The sequence below is a fragment of the Delphinus delphis genome, chromosome 8, assembly GCF_949987515.2.
Source record: "Delphinus delphis chromosome 8, mDelDel1.2, whole genome shotgun sequence".
NCBI classification, from domain to species: domain Eukaryota; kingdom Metazoa; phylum Chordata; class Mammalia; order Artiodactyla; family Delphinidae; genus Delphinus; species Delphinus delphis.
This window is the reverse complement of record NC_082690.1, coordinates 101,531,637-101,547,253: the sequence shown is the minus strand read 5'-3', so window position 1 is coordinate 101,547,253 and position 15,617 is coordinate 101,531,637. Positions and strand designations below refer to the sequence as shown.

Below are 15,617 nucleotides of genomic sequence, written 5' to 3'. Positions count from 1 at the left end.
CATTTTTTTGAAGAGGCCAGCGTCTCTTGTACGAGGTCCTCCATGTTTATTTGTCCCCTGTTTTCCCTATGATTAAATTTAAGTTCCATGTATTTGGGAAGCCCGAGGTTATATCTTTTATTGGTGATACCAAGTTTGGCCACTTGTTCAAGGGGGTGACCATCAGACTGAGTCATCTGTGGAGTGATGCTTTGTGTCCCTGTGAATTTCCAGTTCCTTAGCCCCCTGATGGTCCTTGCCTGATTCGTTTGTGAGAGTGTGTGTTGCAAAATGGTAATTTTCTAATTTGCTCATTCCTTCTACATTTATTAGCTGACATTCTTCCTTAAAGAAGTTTTCTGTCTTAAAATTACTATAGAATAATAGTAATTTCTTTCCTTGTATTAGATTTCATTCACAGACTCCCATTTAAAATCTTTTAGATGCCAGATTGCATTCATTGTTTTTCCACTTTTGTTCAGCAAAGCCATTACAATTGCCGATATGAATGAGCTTAATTGGGTATGAGATGACAAACGCATCCACACTGAGAAATGCAGTTATAGCCAAAAGCTAGGAAACCTGATAACTTTAGCCTCCCTGACATAAACAGGGAGCCGTGTACAATCCAGGCTCCTGTATTTGGACAGAGATTAGCTCGCCGTCCTCATGACCACCTTACCAGGACCTTGGACTTGCAGCCACTGGCCCAGCCTTTCCTCTCACTTCCTATTTGATTACCAGGCTCCACCAACTTTTCTGACCTCACAGCTCCCACAGGTGCCTGCTCCCAGCGAATCCCTTTGCAAAGACCAGGGTTTATATTTGGTTTTTAGGACTCTGCATATTCAGATTAGCTGGGATATGTTTGATTTTCCTCAGCAGTGTCTCAAGAGATTGCCATTCTTCTGAGAACTTCTCTATATCCTGAGAGACATGTTCTCCTAATACAGGGCTTTTCTTATCCCTTGACTTTCTTTCCACATCATCAAGTTTTTCTTCCTTTCTCACTCAGAACCAGGGTTTCCTTACCATAATGGTCTGTGAACTTTTCCCCCTTTTTACAAATGCAATACTGTTTATTAGACAAAAATCAATAAATACCAATGAGCAAAAAAATATAACATTTTGGATCCTCTTAGTATGGGTTGGGCACTTTATATAACTCATTTAAGATTGACAACAAACTTACGGTTTGTGTTATCCTCATTTTTCCTTCCTTTGCAGTTGAGGAAAATGAGACTTGAGGTTAAATGACTGGCTTAGGGGTCATAAGCTAATAAGTTGCAGAGTTGATTTTCAAACCACAGCCAAGACTTGTTTATATTACCCTTCCAGAGCTTTTTCTGTATATCAATACAAATATATAAACATGCAGAAAATACACTTCAACAGCATTCTTTTTAATCCAGTGTCATTCTCTTTCCCCTCCTCCTGGCCCTATCCCCAGGATCGACGAGAACGTGCTGGGAGCCCAGCTGGATGTTGAGGCCGCCCACTCAGAGATCCTCAAGTACTTCCAGTCGGTCACCTCCAACCGGTGGCTTATGGTCAAAATCTTCCTCATCCTCATTGTGTTCTTCATCATCTTTGTGGTCTTCCTTGCCTGAACCCTCTCCACTCTGAGGCACTCCATGGGGGTTTGGAACCCTCCTGGGAGGGCAGGTTGCCAGAGCTGCCACTGAGCCTGTGCAGGATGCTTGGGAGAAAGGCCCTGCTTCCTTCGAACTGCTAAGAATGGCCACTGCCCCCAGTCCCCCACTCCTTTCCTCTGGCCACCCTGTCCTCCCCTCCCCATCCTCCAGCCCATGAAACACACACGGTTCTGGATTTGGACTCTGCTGTGAAGTGGCTGGAAGGGAGCAGAGGCCAACTGGGGGCTCATCACGCAGGTTGTCTCCACTAGGAGATTTTTATAAACCCTCCCCAGCCTGTCGCAAAAGAAACTTTGGCAGCAAGGGGAGGTGATGTCCTTCCTCACCTTCCTGAGAGTGAGGAAAGGAAGTGAAACTGGCCCAGGGACCAACTTTCCCATCTGGATTAGAATTTGACCTCTTCTTCCTCTCTTCACCATGTGAGGCAGGGGGCCCTGAGCCCCTCGGCTGCCTGCATAACCCCAACTTTGGCTGCAGGTGACTCTCAATCTGCCAAATGTGCTGCAGCCTGTTTTCTCCCAATTACAACAAGACTGTCAGCCTCACTAGCCATGTCGTCATTTTTGGGTGGGAGTGTCAAAAGGCCTAGGCAGCAAGTGGAGTGAGCCCACTGCCCAATATTATAACTGAAAGGGTTGGGCTGATGGCCCCAAGCGGCCAGGCTTTGGGCTCCATGCACACAGCTGCCTCCAGCAGGGGATAACCAAGTGCAGCAGCACTTAATTAGCATGGAAACTTCCCTTCAAAGCGGGGAGCAGGATCTCAGAGTGGGTCTCTGATGGGTGGCAACTTCAGGACCATCTCCAGAAGTATTTGGACCTGTTTTCATCTGCATCCTCCAACCAGCTGGCCCCACGTTTTCCTTGGGCTGGATGAAGCAGGAGTTCTGCCTGCTGCCAGGAGTGAAAGGTGAAGAGAAGTGTTTGTTCGCAGCTCCAGCTGAGGCTCGTGGTCCCCTCGAAGCCCCTCACCAAATCCAAGCTAGTCACACGAGAATGAAGTAGAGACCTGCCTGGAACACCTACCCTCCAGGGAGGTCAATATGCTTGTCAGTCCCGAGCAGGACCCACGACCACATCGTGCCGAAGTCACCGGAGTTCCCCCATTTCACACACCCAAAGGAAGCTCAAGCTATAGCGAGGACCATCACCATCACACTGGGCTGGCCATAGCACTTTGCGGGGGGCGGGGGGGGGGGTTGTCTAGGAGAGCCCAGGTCTTTCCTAGGCCTGGTGTTTTAATATTTCCTCTCCCCTTGGCCTGTGTTCAGAGGGTGGGCTTGCTTGCATCTTCACTGCCCAGTTGACCCACGATGTGGGTTTAGCACAGCACATCGGTGGTGGGTGGGGCGGTCTGTGAAGACGACCAAAGCCTGACAAATGCAGTTTTTCTCATTTGACTCTGCAACTCTTCTTGGGGGAACGCAGAGATAGGAAGCTTATTTCATAAATATTTGTTGAGTTTCCGCTACGTGCTAGGTATGGTACTGAGCCAGGTGCTGGAGAAAAAAGCCATGAATTAGTCAAGTCCCTGCTCTCTTGGAGCTTACCTTCTAGTTTTCTATTTTTATAGGCGAGGAAAGCACGGCATAGATAACGCAGATGGCAAAGGGCTGGGCTGAGATGAGACCTAAGCCCTGGCTGGATCCCCGTAGGGGTCTATGAGCGGTCACTCCCACTCCAAGGCCCTTGGTCTCCCATTCCTCGGCAGCACTTCTTGTGGCTCCTCTTCCCTGTTCCTCTTGGAATCCTGGGCTGTAGCGTCCAGCGCTCTGCTTGAGCCCCTACCTTTGTGGTGCTGGTCTAGCGGCGGACGGATACGAGTAGGGGGCGGGGCGAACTCGCGGTAACTCTGGGCTGCGCGAGCTCGGGTCTTGGGCGGGGCGTGCAGCGCGAAGTCCCGCCCCCGGCGCGTCTGCTCGTCGGATGCGTACGCACATGTCCCAGCGGCCCCGCCTGTTATTGTAGGACGTCGGCTGTCTGTGACGAGCTCGACCCCATAAAAGCGGTGGCACCCAGCGCAGGAGCACTTCGCCTTGGAGCGCCTAGGCGTTCGGACGTTGGGCTGGGTTGCGGCCCGCGACAGAGCCCTCCCTTTCTCGGTGTGCCATGGCGGACGAGGGGAAGTCGTACAACGGTCAGTGCCGGCCCTTGGGTTGGGGAGCGGGACGATCTGGGCTCAGCTGGGCAGCGCCGGCCTAGGCCGCAGCGCCGGGGCGTGAGGCCGCGAGGGGCCCGGCGTCCGCGGGGAGCGGCGGTGCTCGGCACCGGCCCGGCCCGGGGCGAGGCAGCCCGGGGGTTTGGCTGAACTTGAGAGTGGGTGCCCGACTTGTTAATTCCGGAATCCTGGCGTTGCGAGCACCTGCGGCTCGAAGCCGGTGGCTCGGCAGCGTGGTGATGAGATTCCTTTGAACTTTGTGGATGGTTGATACCTGTCAGTTCAATTTGGCTGCCAGACTCTTTAATGTGAGTCGGTGCCCTGCTCTTGGGCCGCTGGTGCCCTATTTTCTACCGCGCGTCCAGTCGGTCTTGCCCCCTTCCCCTCCCCCCCACCCGCCGCGGCTTTGGTTTAATATTTTAGACCTACACACTAACTCGATGTTCTAGTCCGAACACTACATTGGGTTTTAGTCCAGAGTAGTGGTTAAAAGCACACGACAGCCGAGGTTTCAATCCTGAGTTGGCTATGCCAATCTTGAGTGAGTTAAACACTCAGGCCTGATTTTCCACCCCTTTAATAAGGATAGAAACAGTACCTACCCCCTGAGTTTGTCTCCGTGTGTGCGTTAAAACGAGATGGTTCGTGTCAAGTGCCTGGAGCATAGTGCCTGGCATTGGAGAAAGCCCTCAATGAACGTTAGCTGCGCTTTCTATTCATTTATTATTTTTTCCCTAGGGTCATTTCTTGAGGTTCATTGTTTGCAGAGTATTACGCATTAGACAGACCTTTTTGGGGAATCATGCGTCTTTTTTAAGAAGCCATTCCTACCCACCAGGGTTCAGAGGATCATATTCCTGGAGAACATTTGAGGACCCTTGGTGAAACACCCTAGCTGCCACTAGAACCTGAATTTAGGAGTTGTCTCCTGAGTTAAGAGGCATTTCTGACCAAGGAAACAAAGAGCTCACTCCCTAAACTTCAGAGTGGCAGTTTGAGAATAAGGCTTTCAAAAGAAGCTCTTAAATTGGTCATATTTGTAACTGATGTTTGTACTGTATAGGCAAAAGAGGTATTGTTTACTGAAAGCTAATGTAATCATTGTGATTGCTTTTCTGAGATGTGAGAGAGGTCACCTTGGGATTAAGTAGATTTGGGTGGGCTGACAGAAAGCTGATTTCAGGTGATTTTCAGGGAGTCTGAGTTGTGTCTAGTTACACTTGGGTCACTCACACTTCCACATTCACTTCAGAGTGGCAGTTTAAGAACAAGAATTTTATTTATTTAGTTTTTTTTAGTAAGGTTGATTTACAGTATTATGTTAGTTTCAGGTATATGACATAGTGATTCAGTATTTGATAAATTCGATTCCATTAAAAGTTATTACAAAGTAATGGCTGTCACTGCCCATGCTGTACAATGTATCCTTGTTGCTTATCCATTGTATATTTAGTAGTTTGTATCTCTTAATCCCATAACTTTATCTTGTCCCTCCCCACTTCCGTCTCCCCAGTGGTAACCACTAGTTTGTTATCTATATCTGTGAGACTGTTTCTGTTTTGCTGAATATATTTATTTTTTAGATTCCACATGTAGGTGCTATCATACAATAATTGTCTTTTTCTGTCTGACTTATTTCACTAAGCATAATACCCTCCAAGTCCATTCATGGTGTTGCAGTGGCAAAATTTCATTCTTTTTTATGACTGAGTAGTATTTCATTCTTTTTTATGACTGAGTAGTAGTCATCTCCTCCTGAGTCTGTTGTGTATATATGTACCCCATCTTCTTTATCCATTAGTCTCTTGATGGACACTTGGGTTGCTTCCATATCTTGGCCACTGTAAATAGTGCTGCTATGAACTTTGGGATGCATGTATCTTTATTTTTCCCCCCTGAACAGAAGTGAAGCTCATATGGTATATAACACAGGGAACTCTACTCAGTGCTCTGTGGTGACCTAAATGGGAAGGAAATCCAAAAAAGAGGGGATATATGTATACATATAGCTGATTCACTTTGCTGTACAGTAGAAACTAACACAGCATTGTAAAGCAATTAAACTCCAATAAAAATTTAAAGATTTAAAAAAAAAGCAAGTGAAGCTTATTTGTTTTCTTCCCTTTTTCTTAGTTTTGATGTTTTCCTTTTTTTTTAATTTTTATTTTACATTAGCGTATAGTTGATTTACAATGTTGTGTTAGTTTCAGGCGTACAGCAAAGTGATTTAGTTATACATATATCTATTTTTCAGATTCTTTTCCCATATAGGTTATTTCGGAGTTTTGAGTAGAGTTTCCTGTGCTCTATGGTAGGTCCTTGTTGATTATCTGTTTTATATATAGTAGTGTGTATATGTTAATCCCAATCTCTTAATTTATGCATGTATCTTTTTGAGTTAGTATTTTTTGTTTTTTCCAGATATATAACCAGGAGTGGAATTGCTGGATCATATGGTAGCTCTATTTTTAGTTTTTTGAAGAGAGAACAAGACCTAAAAGAAGCCCTTAAATTGGTCATATTTGTAACTGATGTCTGTGCTATATAGGCAAAAGAAGTATTGTTTACTGAGAGCTGATGTAATTATTGTGATTGTGATGTAACTATTGTGACTGATCAAATTTTCAGTGAGGGTAGACTTAGGGAATGAACTTATGGTTACTAGGGGGGAAGGGTGGGGGGGCAGGGATAGTTAGGGAGTTTGGAATTGACGTGTACACACTGCTCTATTTAAAATGGATAACCAACGAGGACATACTGTATAGCACAGGGAACTCTGCTCAGTATTCTCTAACAACCGAATTGGGAAAAAAATTTGAAAAGGAATAGATAACATTTATATGTATAACTGAATTACTTTGTTGTACACCTGAAACTAACACAACGTTGTTAATCAGCTATACTCCAATATAAAATTAAAAGTTAAAAAAAATTTTGAGTGGGATTAAGTAGATTTGGGAGGCTGAGAAAAGCAGACTTCAGATGACTTTCAGGGGCTCTGAGTTGTATCCAGTTAAACTTGGGACACTCTCACTTCCACATTCTGCTTCTTCTTTCTATAGTTCCAGTTTCTGCTTCATTTTTCTAAAGACTTTACACAGTTTTCCAATCATTTTCCCCTGTTGCTGCCATCCCACGGAAAGGGTTCTTTCCCTGGACAGGCAGAAGAGTTTGCACGGAGGTGGTCTCTGTAGTGAGTGCGTATCTCATCTGATAGTGCCGGGTGCCGGATGCTGTGGTCGCCAGGCAAGGTAGCTGAACCAGTGATGTATTTTCTCATTTAAAATTCTGTTCCCAACCCCAGAGCACGATGATCGTGTTGGTTTCCCTCAAAGAAGAAAGAAAGGCCGGGGCCCCTTCCGGTGGAAGTATGGTGAGGGGAACCGGAGGTCTGGAAGAGGAGGTTTCGTTGTTCGGTCTTCCCGCCTTGAGGAAGAGAACAGAGATGTGGCAATGAGCGATGCCCAGGATGTTTCCCGAGTACGATAGTAAGTAACCAGTTGATCTGGTTTGAATTTATCGACCCCCTCATTTATGTAGCCCTCTTACTGTCCATGTCATTTCTCTTCCCGCCTGGAAGAGAGAGAAATGCCAGGACCTGCTTAATGGTTGAGCAGTCTTAGTTGTGGTCCTGGTAACAGTGCAGGAAAGTCTTTGAGAAGACACTCCTGACCTTTCTGAGTGTTTTATTCTCTCCCTCCCCACAGCAACCCCTATGCTGCACGACCCAACCGTAGGGGTGATAATTGGCACGAGCGGTCTCGAATTCATGTTACTGTGCCTCTGCGGAGAGATAGAGCTCCTCCAGAGAGGGGAGGGGCTGGCACCAGCCAGGATGGGACCTCAAAGAACTGGTTTAAGATTACAGTGAGTACCTTGGAAATTACATGGTGCAGGGGAGCTATAGGGGGCTGGGCTCAGAGTTAAGGTGTTTACTTTTCACATTAAAAAATCAGTGTTCTCAGCTGTTAACTCCACAATCAGGTAACCATTCTTTCTCCTAAGAGTCAATATCTTAGAACACCTAAGAGCAGGTTCAGAAAAGGAGAAGGGGACAGGTAGGACGGGGAGGCCATCTAAAGGGAAATGTGGTAACTGTGGTTGGGAGGTGGAATAACGCCTCCACATGTCTCCATCTGACTCAAGCTGAGTGTGGAGCTGGGGGTCCCTTGAGTTCTCTCAGGGGCAGGCAGGTTATAAATGATGTCTTGGAACTTTTAGAATCAAACAATTTGAATCTTTTGAGGAATAATAAGTATAAATGGACAGAAAGGAGGTTAAGGAGTTTGTGTTTGGCTTGAGTAGAAACCCTTTTTTTTGGCCACACCGTGCAGCTTGTGGGATCTTCTTAGTTCCCCCACCAGGGATTGAACCCGGACCACCAGGGAGTTCCCAGAAAACCTTTTTTTTTTTAAAATATTTATTTGGCTGCACCGGGTCTTAGATGTGGCATGCGGGATCTAGTTCCCTGACCAGGGATCGAACCTGGGCCCCCAGCATTGGGAGCGAGGAGTCTTAACCACTGGACCGCCAGGGAAGTCCCCCCAGAAACCCTTTAATTGACCGTTTCTTCAGAGCTTGGCAGATGATACGAAAGGAGGGCTAGAGTGGGTCTGCTGTTCAGTATTAGTTATGTGTTGTTCCCTTCTCTTCTCTTTCTCTCATCTAGATTCCTTATGGCAGGAAATATGACAAGTCATGGCTCCTGAGCATGATTCAGAGCAAGTGCAGCATCCCTTTCACTCCCATTGAGGTAAGAGAAGGCCCAGGTGTGTGGCTGGGGACCAAGGAGCAGGTGGAGGTACCATCTGCACGGGGGTGCTCTGGGCTCCCAAGTCCAATGCTGTTGTTTTCTCTTCTTGCAGTTTCACTATGAAAACACACGGGCCCTGTTTTTTGTTGAGGATGCCAGTACTGCCTCTGCATTGAAGGCTGTCAACTATAAGATTTTGGATCGGGAGAACCGCAGGGTATGTGTGAAGGGCCTGGCTTGGTTGGGGGTGGGGATTGGTGCTCAGGGCATGGACTGGGTCTTGGTCCTGGGGCTTAGGCCTCCCTGGAGTTCACCGTGCCCATGCGTGTCTCCCCTGCAGATATCTATCATCATCAACTCCTCTCTTCCACCCCACACTGTGCAGAACGAACTGAAGCCAGAGCAAGCAGAGCAGCTAAAGGTGAGGCAGCCGCAAGGGATGGGTGCTTCCACCCGAGTCCTGCCAGTTCTCACCCTCCACCCATGCCCACACGCGACTCCAGTGACCGCTGAATCCTTTGTATTCCTCTGTAGCTGGTCATGAGCAAACGATACGATGGCTCCCAGCAAGCACTTGACCTCAAGGGCCTCCGTTCAGACCCAGGTACGGTTGATAGCAGTAATTCTCAGATGGGTGGCGGCAGAGGGGGATCTGTCAGGCAGGGAACATTTGAGGCTGGTTTGGTGGGAACGCTGGCCTGGGTGAGCCCTCTCAGACTTCCCTTTCCTTCCTGAAGATTTGGTGGCCCAGAACATTGATGTTGTCCTGAATCGTAGAAGCTGTATGGCAGCCACCCTGCGAATCATTGAAGAGAACATCCCTGAGGTGAGGCCTTTGTCCCACTAGGTGGGAGGAAGCAGGGTGGGATAAATAGATAGATAGGATGGGGTTGGGAGGCAGGTTTGTTTCAGATTCCCTTGCTGCTGGTGCTTCCTCTAAATTCTTCTCTCCCCACAGCTGTTGTCCTTAAACTTGAGCAATAACAAGCTGTACAGGCTGGATGACTTGTCCAGCATTGTGCAGAAAGCACCCAATCTAAAGATCCTCGATCTTTCTGGAAATGAGGTGAGACTGAGAGCCTGTTCGTGTTTTGGATGGGGTGGGCAGAGGGTGGAGAGAGCTTGCCTGGTGGCAGCAAGAGGCGAGGGAGGGCATTTAAGGGATGAGGTGGGGCTTGGGGGTGGGAGGAATCTAGCTGGCTCCCTTTACCAGCATGTCTTTCCCGCCTTTTCTCCCCATCCTTTGCAGCTAAAGTCTGAGCGGGAGTTGGACAAGATAAAAGGGCTGAAGCTAGAAGAGCTGTGGCTTGACAGAAACACCCTGTGTGATACCTTTCGAGACCAGTCCACCTACATCAGGTCAGTTTTAACCTCTGTCTCCCCTCCTGGGAACCTTCACCCCCTAGGAGGCTGAGCTGATGCACCCTGACCAGTGCCCGTCTGCAGATGTGCAGCCCTGAGCTGGAACCACCTGTCCTTGGGGAGGATCATGTGCTCCTCCTGTTTGTCCATCCGTGACACCCAGCTTTGCCCCAGGCCTCCTTTCCTTTCTTCTCACCTGTCTGCCTGTTTGCTGGTTCTGTGGCTTTCCTCCTTCCTTCCTGAACACAGGGTTTTCTACACTCCCCCTACCCTGTTGTTCCATGAAGAGCAGCTCCCTTTTTTACCGTGGCTAGGGGGCATATCTTGTATATCATGCCCCATACATGGAGTTGCTTTGAGCCAAGAGCCTGGTATCCCTGGGCAGAGAAAGCCCTCCCTCCCTGGGACTTCCTGCTGATGGAAGTTCTTCCTTCCTCTGTCCTGCAACGGCCCCTCTTGCCCTTTTGCCAAGAGGCGCTCTCTTCTCACAATCTCCTTGCCCAAGGCTGGTGCCTGGGCTTTCCTGCCCACACTGAGGTTGAGGCCTCCTGGTGGCTGGTGCCGTGCAATCGGTCTCTCTTGCCCAGTGCTGTAAGCTGGGCCCTCCCTGGAGGAGAAACCTGGGTTCCCGAAGACATGTGACCAGAGCCGGGGCCCCGCCAGTTGGCGAGGGAATCCCAGGGCAGGTGCTGGGCGTGGAGGCCACGGGGGCATAGGCTACCAAGGTGACAGAGAACTGACCTTCTCTGGGGGCGCTGCACCTCGCTCACTCGCACACCTCACATCTCCCTGCTTGGCCCCGGAGGATGGCTGGTTAGCCAGAGACGGGTAAGATTCCTCAGGGAAGGAACAACCTAAGACAGGCACAGTCGCAGAGGGGCCATCAGGAGAGAACTTGGGGGCCAACAGAGGTGGGGCACAGACCCTCACCCCCCCAACTTTGCAGGGGCCTGAACCCTCACCCCTTCTGAGGGAGGTCTCCTGTCCCCATGGCTGCTTCGCTTCCCACGCCCAGCTCAGATGGGAACCCAGGTAGCAGACAAGAGACCTGGCCAATAGCAGCTGCTCTCCCGCCGCAGCAGGGCTTTGTTTCCCATTTCCTCCGTGGACCACAGGGAAGAGGGAGCTGAAAGAAAGGGCTGTGTCAGGTGGCTTCTTCCTTTGTTCTCCCTCTTCTTTCTAAATGACTCTTTGCCGTGTAGTGCTTTCGCTTTTCCTTTGCTTTCTCTTTCCTCTTTCTCTCTCCTCGCCAGTATCGGCCCCGTCTCCTTGGCTCCTTCCTCTCCTGCCTTTTCTCTCTCTTCTCCGTTTCGTCCCCTCGCTGCTTCCTTGGCCTCATCTCCTCCTGAGCCCTGCCTTGCTCATCTCCCTGCCCCAACATCCTGTGCCATTTCTGCGGTGTGTTCTGGTCTTGGCCGTGGCCAGACCTGGCAGAAGTGATGGATACCTGTTGAGGCAGTGGAGCCCCTGGGCTCCCACCCCATTCCCTCCTCCCGGGGGCTGCACAGGTGAGTAGGTGGAAGGTAAGGGGGGTAGGGAGGGAAAGGAGGTCCTGGCTTAAAGCCTGGGCCGGGAGTGCTGCTTCTGTGGCGTGTTCAGAGTCACTCAGAGAAGAGAGGGTCGTCCTCCGAGGCAGTCATTTCTGGTGCCCAGGAGAGGTGGGGAGTTGGGGCCATTTTTCCTGGAGCTCAGAGGCTGGGAAAGAGTGAGGACAAGAGGGTGGGATGGGCTGTCCCTCGGGCATTGGTATATTCACCCCTAGAGCAGCCCAGGAGGCACGGTGGCTCTGAAACATCACTCATTTCTGTCCCATTCTTGACAGCGCCGTTCGAGAGCGATTTCCCAAATTATTACGCCTGGTAAGTACCTAACTTTTTTCATTCTCTTCTAAGGAGCATAGCATCTCGCACCCTCAAAGTCTTGCCTAACGTGTTTGTATGATCACTGATTTGGGGACATGGAGCCCTTTGAGAATCTGACAAAGTCTCTAATCCTTTTTTTTTTTTTTTCCCTGGTTGTGGGGTGGGGGGAATCAAGCCATTTTATTGAGGACCTTTGAGGGAGGGTTGAAGGGCCGGTAGAACAATGAGATCTGACATCCTTCTCCCAGCTGGGATCTCCCCAGCTTCACAGTCGCTGAAAATATAATCATTCTTCCCAGAAAAACACCTGTAGACAAAAGTTGCATCTATCAGGATTCATGGACCCTTGCCATGTCTCTTTGACACTTGACCTGTGACCCCTCACTCTTAGTTCTCCCATCTGAGTGCTCATCCAGCCTTTTCTGTCTGGTTTATATCGTCGGCTGTCACTTTCTTTCTGCAGGACGGCCATGAGTTACCCCCACCGATTGCCTTTGACATTGAAGCCCCCACAGTGTTACCTCCCTGCAAGGTGAGTGGAGGGGGCCGCAGTTGGGGGCACAAGAGTTAGCGCTCACGTTGGGAGGAGAGTCCTGGTTACGTGGTCCTAATATCTGTTTGATTCCAGGGAAGCTACTTTGGAACAGAGACCCTGAAGAATCTGGTCCTGCACTTCTTGCAGCAGTGAGTATCTCAGGTCACCTCAGGCTGGGGGGCGGTGGGCTAGCCCCAGCACAGCTCGCTCTCGGGAGCTGTCGGTCACTGTGCGGCCCCAGATTGTGGAGCTCAGGCTTTCCCTTTTGTTTTCCTCGTAGGTACTATGCGATATATGACTCCGGAGACCGGCAGCAGCTCCTGGATGCCTACCACGATGGGGCCTGCTGCTCTCTGAGTATTCCTTTCACCCCCCAGAACCCTGCCCGGTGAGTGTCACATCCCAGAACCTGCCCAGGACCAGAGTTTCTCAGCAAATACAGGCCAGCACGTGCGCATGCACACCGTTCTGACCACTGCCTCCTTTTTCTCCTGTTCCCCCCAGAAGCAACTTAGCTGAGTACTTCAAAGATAGTAGGAATGTGAAGAAGCTTAAAGACCCTAGTAAGTGTGTGATGTGAGCAGAACAGGTTGGGAGAAGGGGATGGGAAGGGGCTGAGTGTGGGCTGAGTGTGGCAGCTGCTCACCTTGGCTTCCCCTCCTCCCACAGCCCTGCGGTTCCGGCTGCTAAAGCACACACGTCTCAATGTTGTGGCCTTCCTCAATGAGCTGCCCAAAACTCAGCATGACGTCAGTTCCTTCGTGGTAGACATAAGCGCCCAGACAGTGAGCACCTATGTCTTCCTTGGCAGAAGGGCGGAATTGGGGAAGGGGCGGTTAAGAGGCAGGGAGGACTCGGGCTCTGGCTGGGAGCCTACGTGGCACCTGATGCTGCTGCTTCTCTTTCAGAGCACGTTGCTGTGTTTTTCTGTCAATGGGGTCTTCAAAGAAGGTGAGGGTCTTCGGAGTGCCGAGTTTGCAGAGTGGTCCCTTTCCCAGCTAGTCGTTCTCAGCACTCTTAGCTTCCCAGCTACCTTCTCTTCTCTCTTCTTCCTTGACCTCCTTCTCTCATTCTTCCCCCCAAGCCTACCCTCTCCACCTGTCTTTTCCTGTCTGGGATATGGGAAAAGCCTGAGGTTTAGAAGGACACAGACTTTGGAGTCAGGCAGGTCTGAGCTTCCATCCCAACTTTGGTCCTCTGTGTCTGTGGGCAATTTACATTACCTCTGAGCCTGAGTCTTTATTTGTGAAAGGAAGGGGGTTAGTAATAGCCATCTCACAGTGTTGTGGTGAGTAAGTGAAGTGATGTACAAGATGCTTGACACCGGGCCTGGCACACACACACTCCACTAGTGGGATAACAGCGTTGTTGTTATTACTGTCCTCCCTGACCTCTGATACTCCTCCCCACTGTGCTCCCCTGTGCACACATAATCATCCCTGTCTGGCCCACTTAGGGTTCTTTGTATCAAATAAGACCATGATTTTTGAGAAGCTGTTTGAAAACATAAAACATGAGTGACTCTGACAGGTTGTCACCATTGTTATCATTGCAGTGGATGGAAAATCTCGGGACTCTTTGCGAGCCTTTACCCGGACGTTCGTCGCTGTTCCTGCCAGCAATTCAGGGTGAGTGTTGGACTTACCGTATGGGGTCCCAGTCCCAATCCATGGCCACCACTGTGAAGGTTGGGGAGGGTGGAGTCGGTCCTCTGGGTATCTTCAGACATTCAGAAAGGCAGGGGGTGATCAGAGGAGGGTCACATAGTGGTGACGAGCTTGGCTCTGGAGTCCAGCTGTCTGGGGTTTTCATCCTGGCCCCACCACTTCTAGCTTAGGGCAAGTTTCCTCATTTGAAAAGTGGTTTAACAATATTCACTTCCTAAGTCTGTTGTGAAGATAAATGAGTGTTGGGGGAGAATGTATAATTCTAGTGTGTTTGGTAGATAATCCCATACATGGAGTCCATGGGAAAGGGAGGAAATGAAAAAGGGACCTCGTGGGTATTGAAAGGATCTGAGCGTCAAGTGAGAATAGGAATGATGTTGGGAGGATGAGGTTATCTGTCTGTCTGTCCAGCTGTCTCAGGTGCTTTTTGTCCCCAAGGTTGTGCATCGTAAATGATGAGCTATTTGTGCGGAATGCCAGTCCTGATGAGATCCAAAGAGCCTTTGCCATGCCTGCACCCACACCTTCTTCCAGCCCAGTGCCCACCCTCTCCCCAGAGCAGCAGGAAATGGTGCAGGCATTCTCTACCCAGTCTGGCATGAACCTTGAGTGGTCCCAGAAGTGAGTACTGGACATGTGTAGGAATAAGGGTGAACTGGGGTAGGGCTGCTGGTGAATAATGACTGCCCCTAAAATTTTTAAAGCCAGAACTTTTTTTATTACTTAAAGAAAAAAAAAAGACGGTCCATAAAAAAATTTTCTCTATGCATACATTAGCATAACATTTAAAGTCAAAATGAAGTCCCTCTTTTATACTGTTCTGCAACATACTTTACTTATCCCATGAACATCTTTCCCTATTAGTATAAAACTCACCTTAGGCTCATTTCTGTTAGCTATTTAATAGAAATAGATAGCTATTTAATATTTCTTTGTAATCGAAAGACCATTGATAGATGGATTTTTACCAACTTTTCATTTGTATAAAGAGTGCAAGAATGTATGTAATTGTTGGTGTTTCCATAGAACGGATGTTGAAGTGGCATTTAGAGATCAGGGTGACTGCGTCTTGGTTCTAATGGAGGTGCCTGTTCTTGCCCTACTCCAGGTGCCTTCAGGACAACAACTGGGACTACACCAGATCTGCCCAGGCCTTTACTCATCTCAAGGTAAAGTTTGGGAATAGGTGGCTAAAAGAGATTTCCAGGCCTTCAAGAGGGTCACGTAGGCTTGGGACGCGGGCATGGGCCACCTGGCTCTACTGACCTTTTATTTTTTCTCTAAGGCCAAGGGCGAGATCCCAGAAGTGGCATTCATAAAGTAATCCATAGTCATGCCCCAGAAGATCCCTGTAAATAGCCCTCGTCTGTCCTGATGTCTCCTCTTCGGCCCCTGTGACTGTGACTGCTGGATCCCTCTCCTTACCTGCCTTCTTGAAGACTTCGGGAAGATTGAGCCTCCCTGGTGCCAGGAAGCCAAAGCTTACTTTGTAGAACTGACACTAAACTACCCGAAGGACTTAGGTGCTTTGTGTACTTATCCCAGGATCCTCCCTACTTTTTAAGATAAAGAGTGATACTGTATTTTGTGTCCAGTGTGCTGGGTTATTTTAGCCTTGCCCTTCACAAGCGCGGGCGGGGCCGACAG

At 49.2% G+C, this 15,617-nt stretch overlaps 2 protein-coding genes across 6 annotated transcripts in view; both read left to right on the top strand.

Moving 5' to 3' along the window:
- Nucleotides 1–2,349, top strand: part of STX5 (syntaxin 5) — a 28,667-nt gene extending 26,318 nt beyond the window's left edge. For 2 of the 4 annotated variants that reach the window (XM_060019071.1, XM_060019070.1), the window contains one exon: nt 1,430–2,349. In XM_060019071.1, coding sequence (XP_059875054.1) covers nt 1,430–1,589 — 160 coding nt within the window. In that variant the 3' untranslated portion in view covers nt 1,590–2,349. The remainder of the gene's footprint in view (nt 1–1,429) is intronic. The other 2 variants (XM_060019072.1, XM_060019073.1) reach the window with 1 other exon arrangement.
- A 1,246-nt stretch (nt 2,350–3,595) lies between these two features.
- NXF1 (nuclear RNA export factor 1) lies at nt 3,596–15,572 on the top strand. 2 transcript variants are annotated; one of them, XM_060019068.1, is made up of 21 exons: nt 3,603–3,770; nt 7,096–7,279; nt 7,499–7,658; nt 8,461–8,544; nt 8,657–8,761; nt 8,885–8,965; nt 9,079–9,148; nt 9,282–9,370; nt 9,503–9,610; nt 9,794–9,903; nt 11,729–11,765; nt 12,232–12,300; nt 12,397–12,452; nt 12,584–12,691; nt 12,808–12,866; nt 12,973–13,088; nt 13,212–13,254; nt 13,859–13,931; nt 14,409–14,591; nt 15,079–15,139; nt 15,256–15,572. In XM_060019068.1, the coding sequence occupies exons 1-21, from the start codon at nt 3,743–3,745 to the stop codon at nt 15,292–15,294; spliced, it is 1,863 nt and encodes a 620-aa protein (XP_059875051.1). In that variant the 5' UTR covers nt 3,603–3,742; the 3' UTR covers nt 15,295–15,572. The 2 variants fall into 2 exon arrangements, 1 of the variants encoding a protein (XP_059875051.1); XR_009520418.1 differs by lacking the exons at nt 12,232–12,300; nt 12,397–12,452; nt 12,584–12,691; ... (5 more) ...; nt 15,079–15,139; nt 15,256–15,572 and having other exon boundaries at nt 3,596–3,770; nt 9,794–11,414; nt 11,729–11,766.
- The last annotated feature ends 45 nt before the right edge of the window (nt 15,573–15,617 follow it).

Coding starts and splice junctions, on each gene's coding strand:
- NXF1 (XM_060019068.1), top strand. CDS start 3,743: ATGGCGGACGAGGGGAAGTCGTACAACG. Junction 9,371..9,502: donor TTGAAGAGAACATCCCTGAG/GTGAGGCCTTTG, acceptor CTCTCCCCACAG/CTGTTGTCCTTAAACTTGAG. Junction 13,932..14,408: donor GTTCCTGCCAGCAATTCAGG/GTGAGTGTTGGA, acceptor TTTGTCCCCAAG/GTTGTGCATCGTAAATGATG.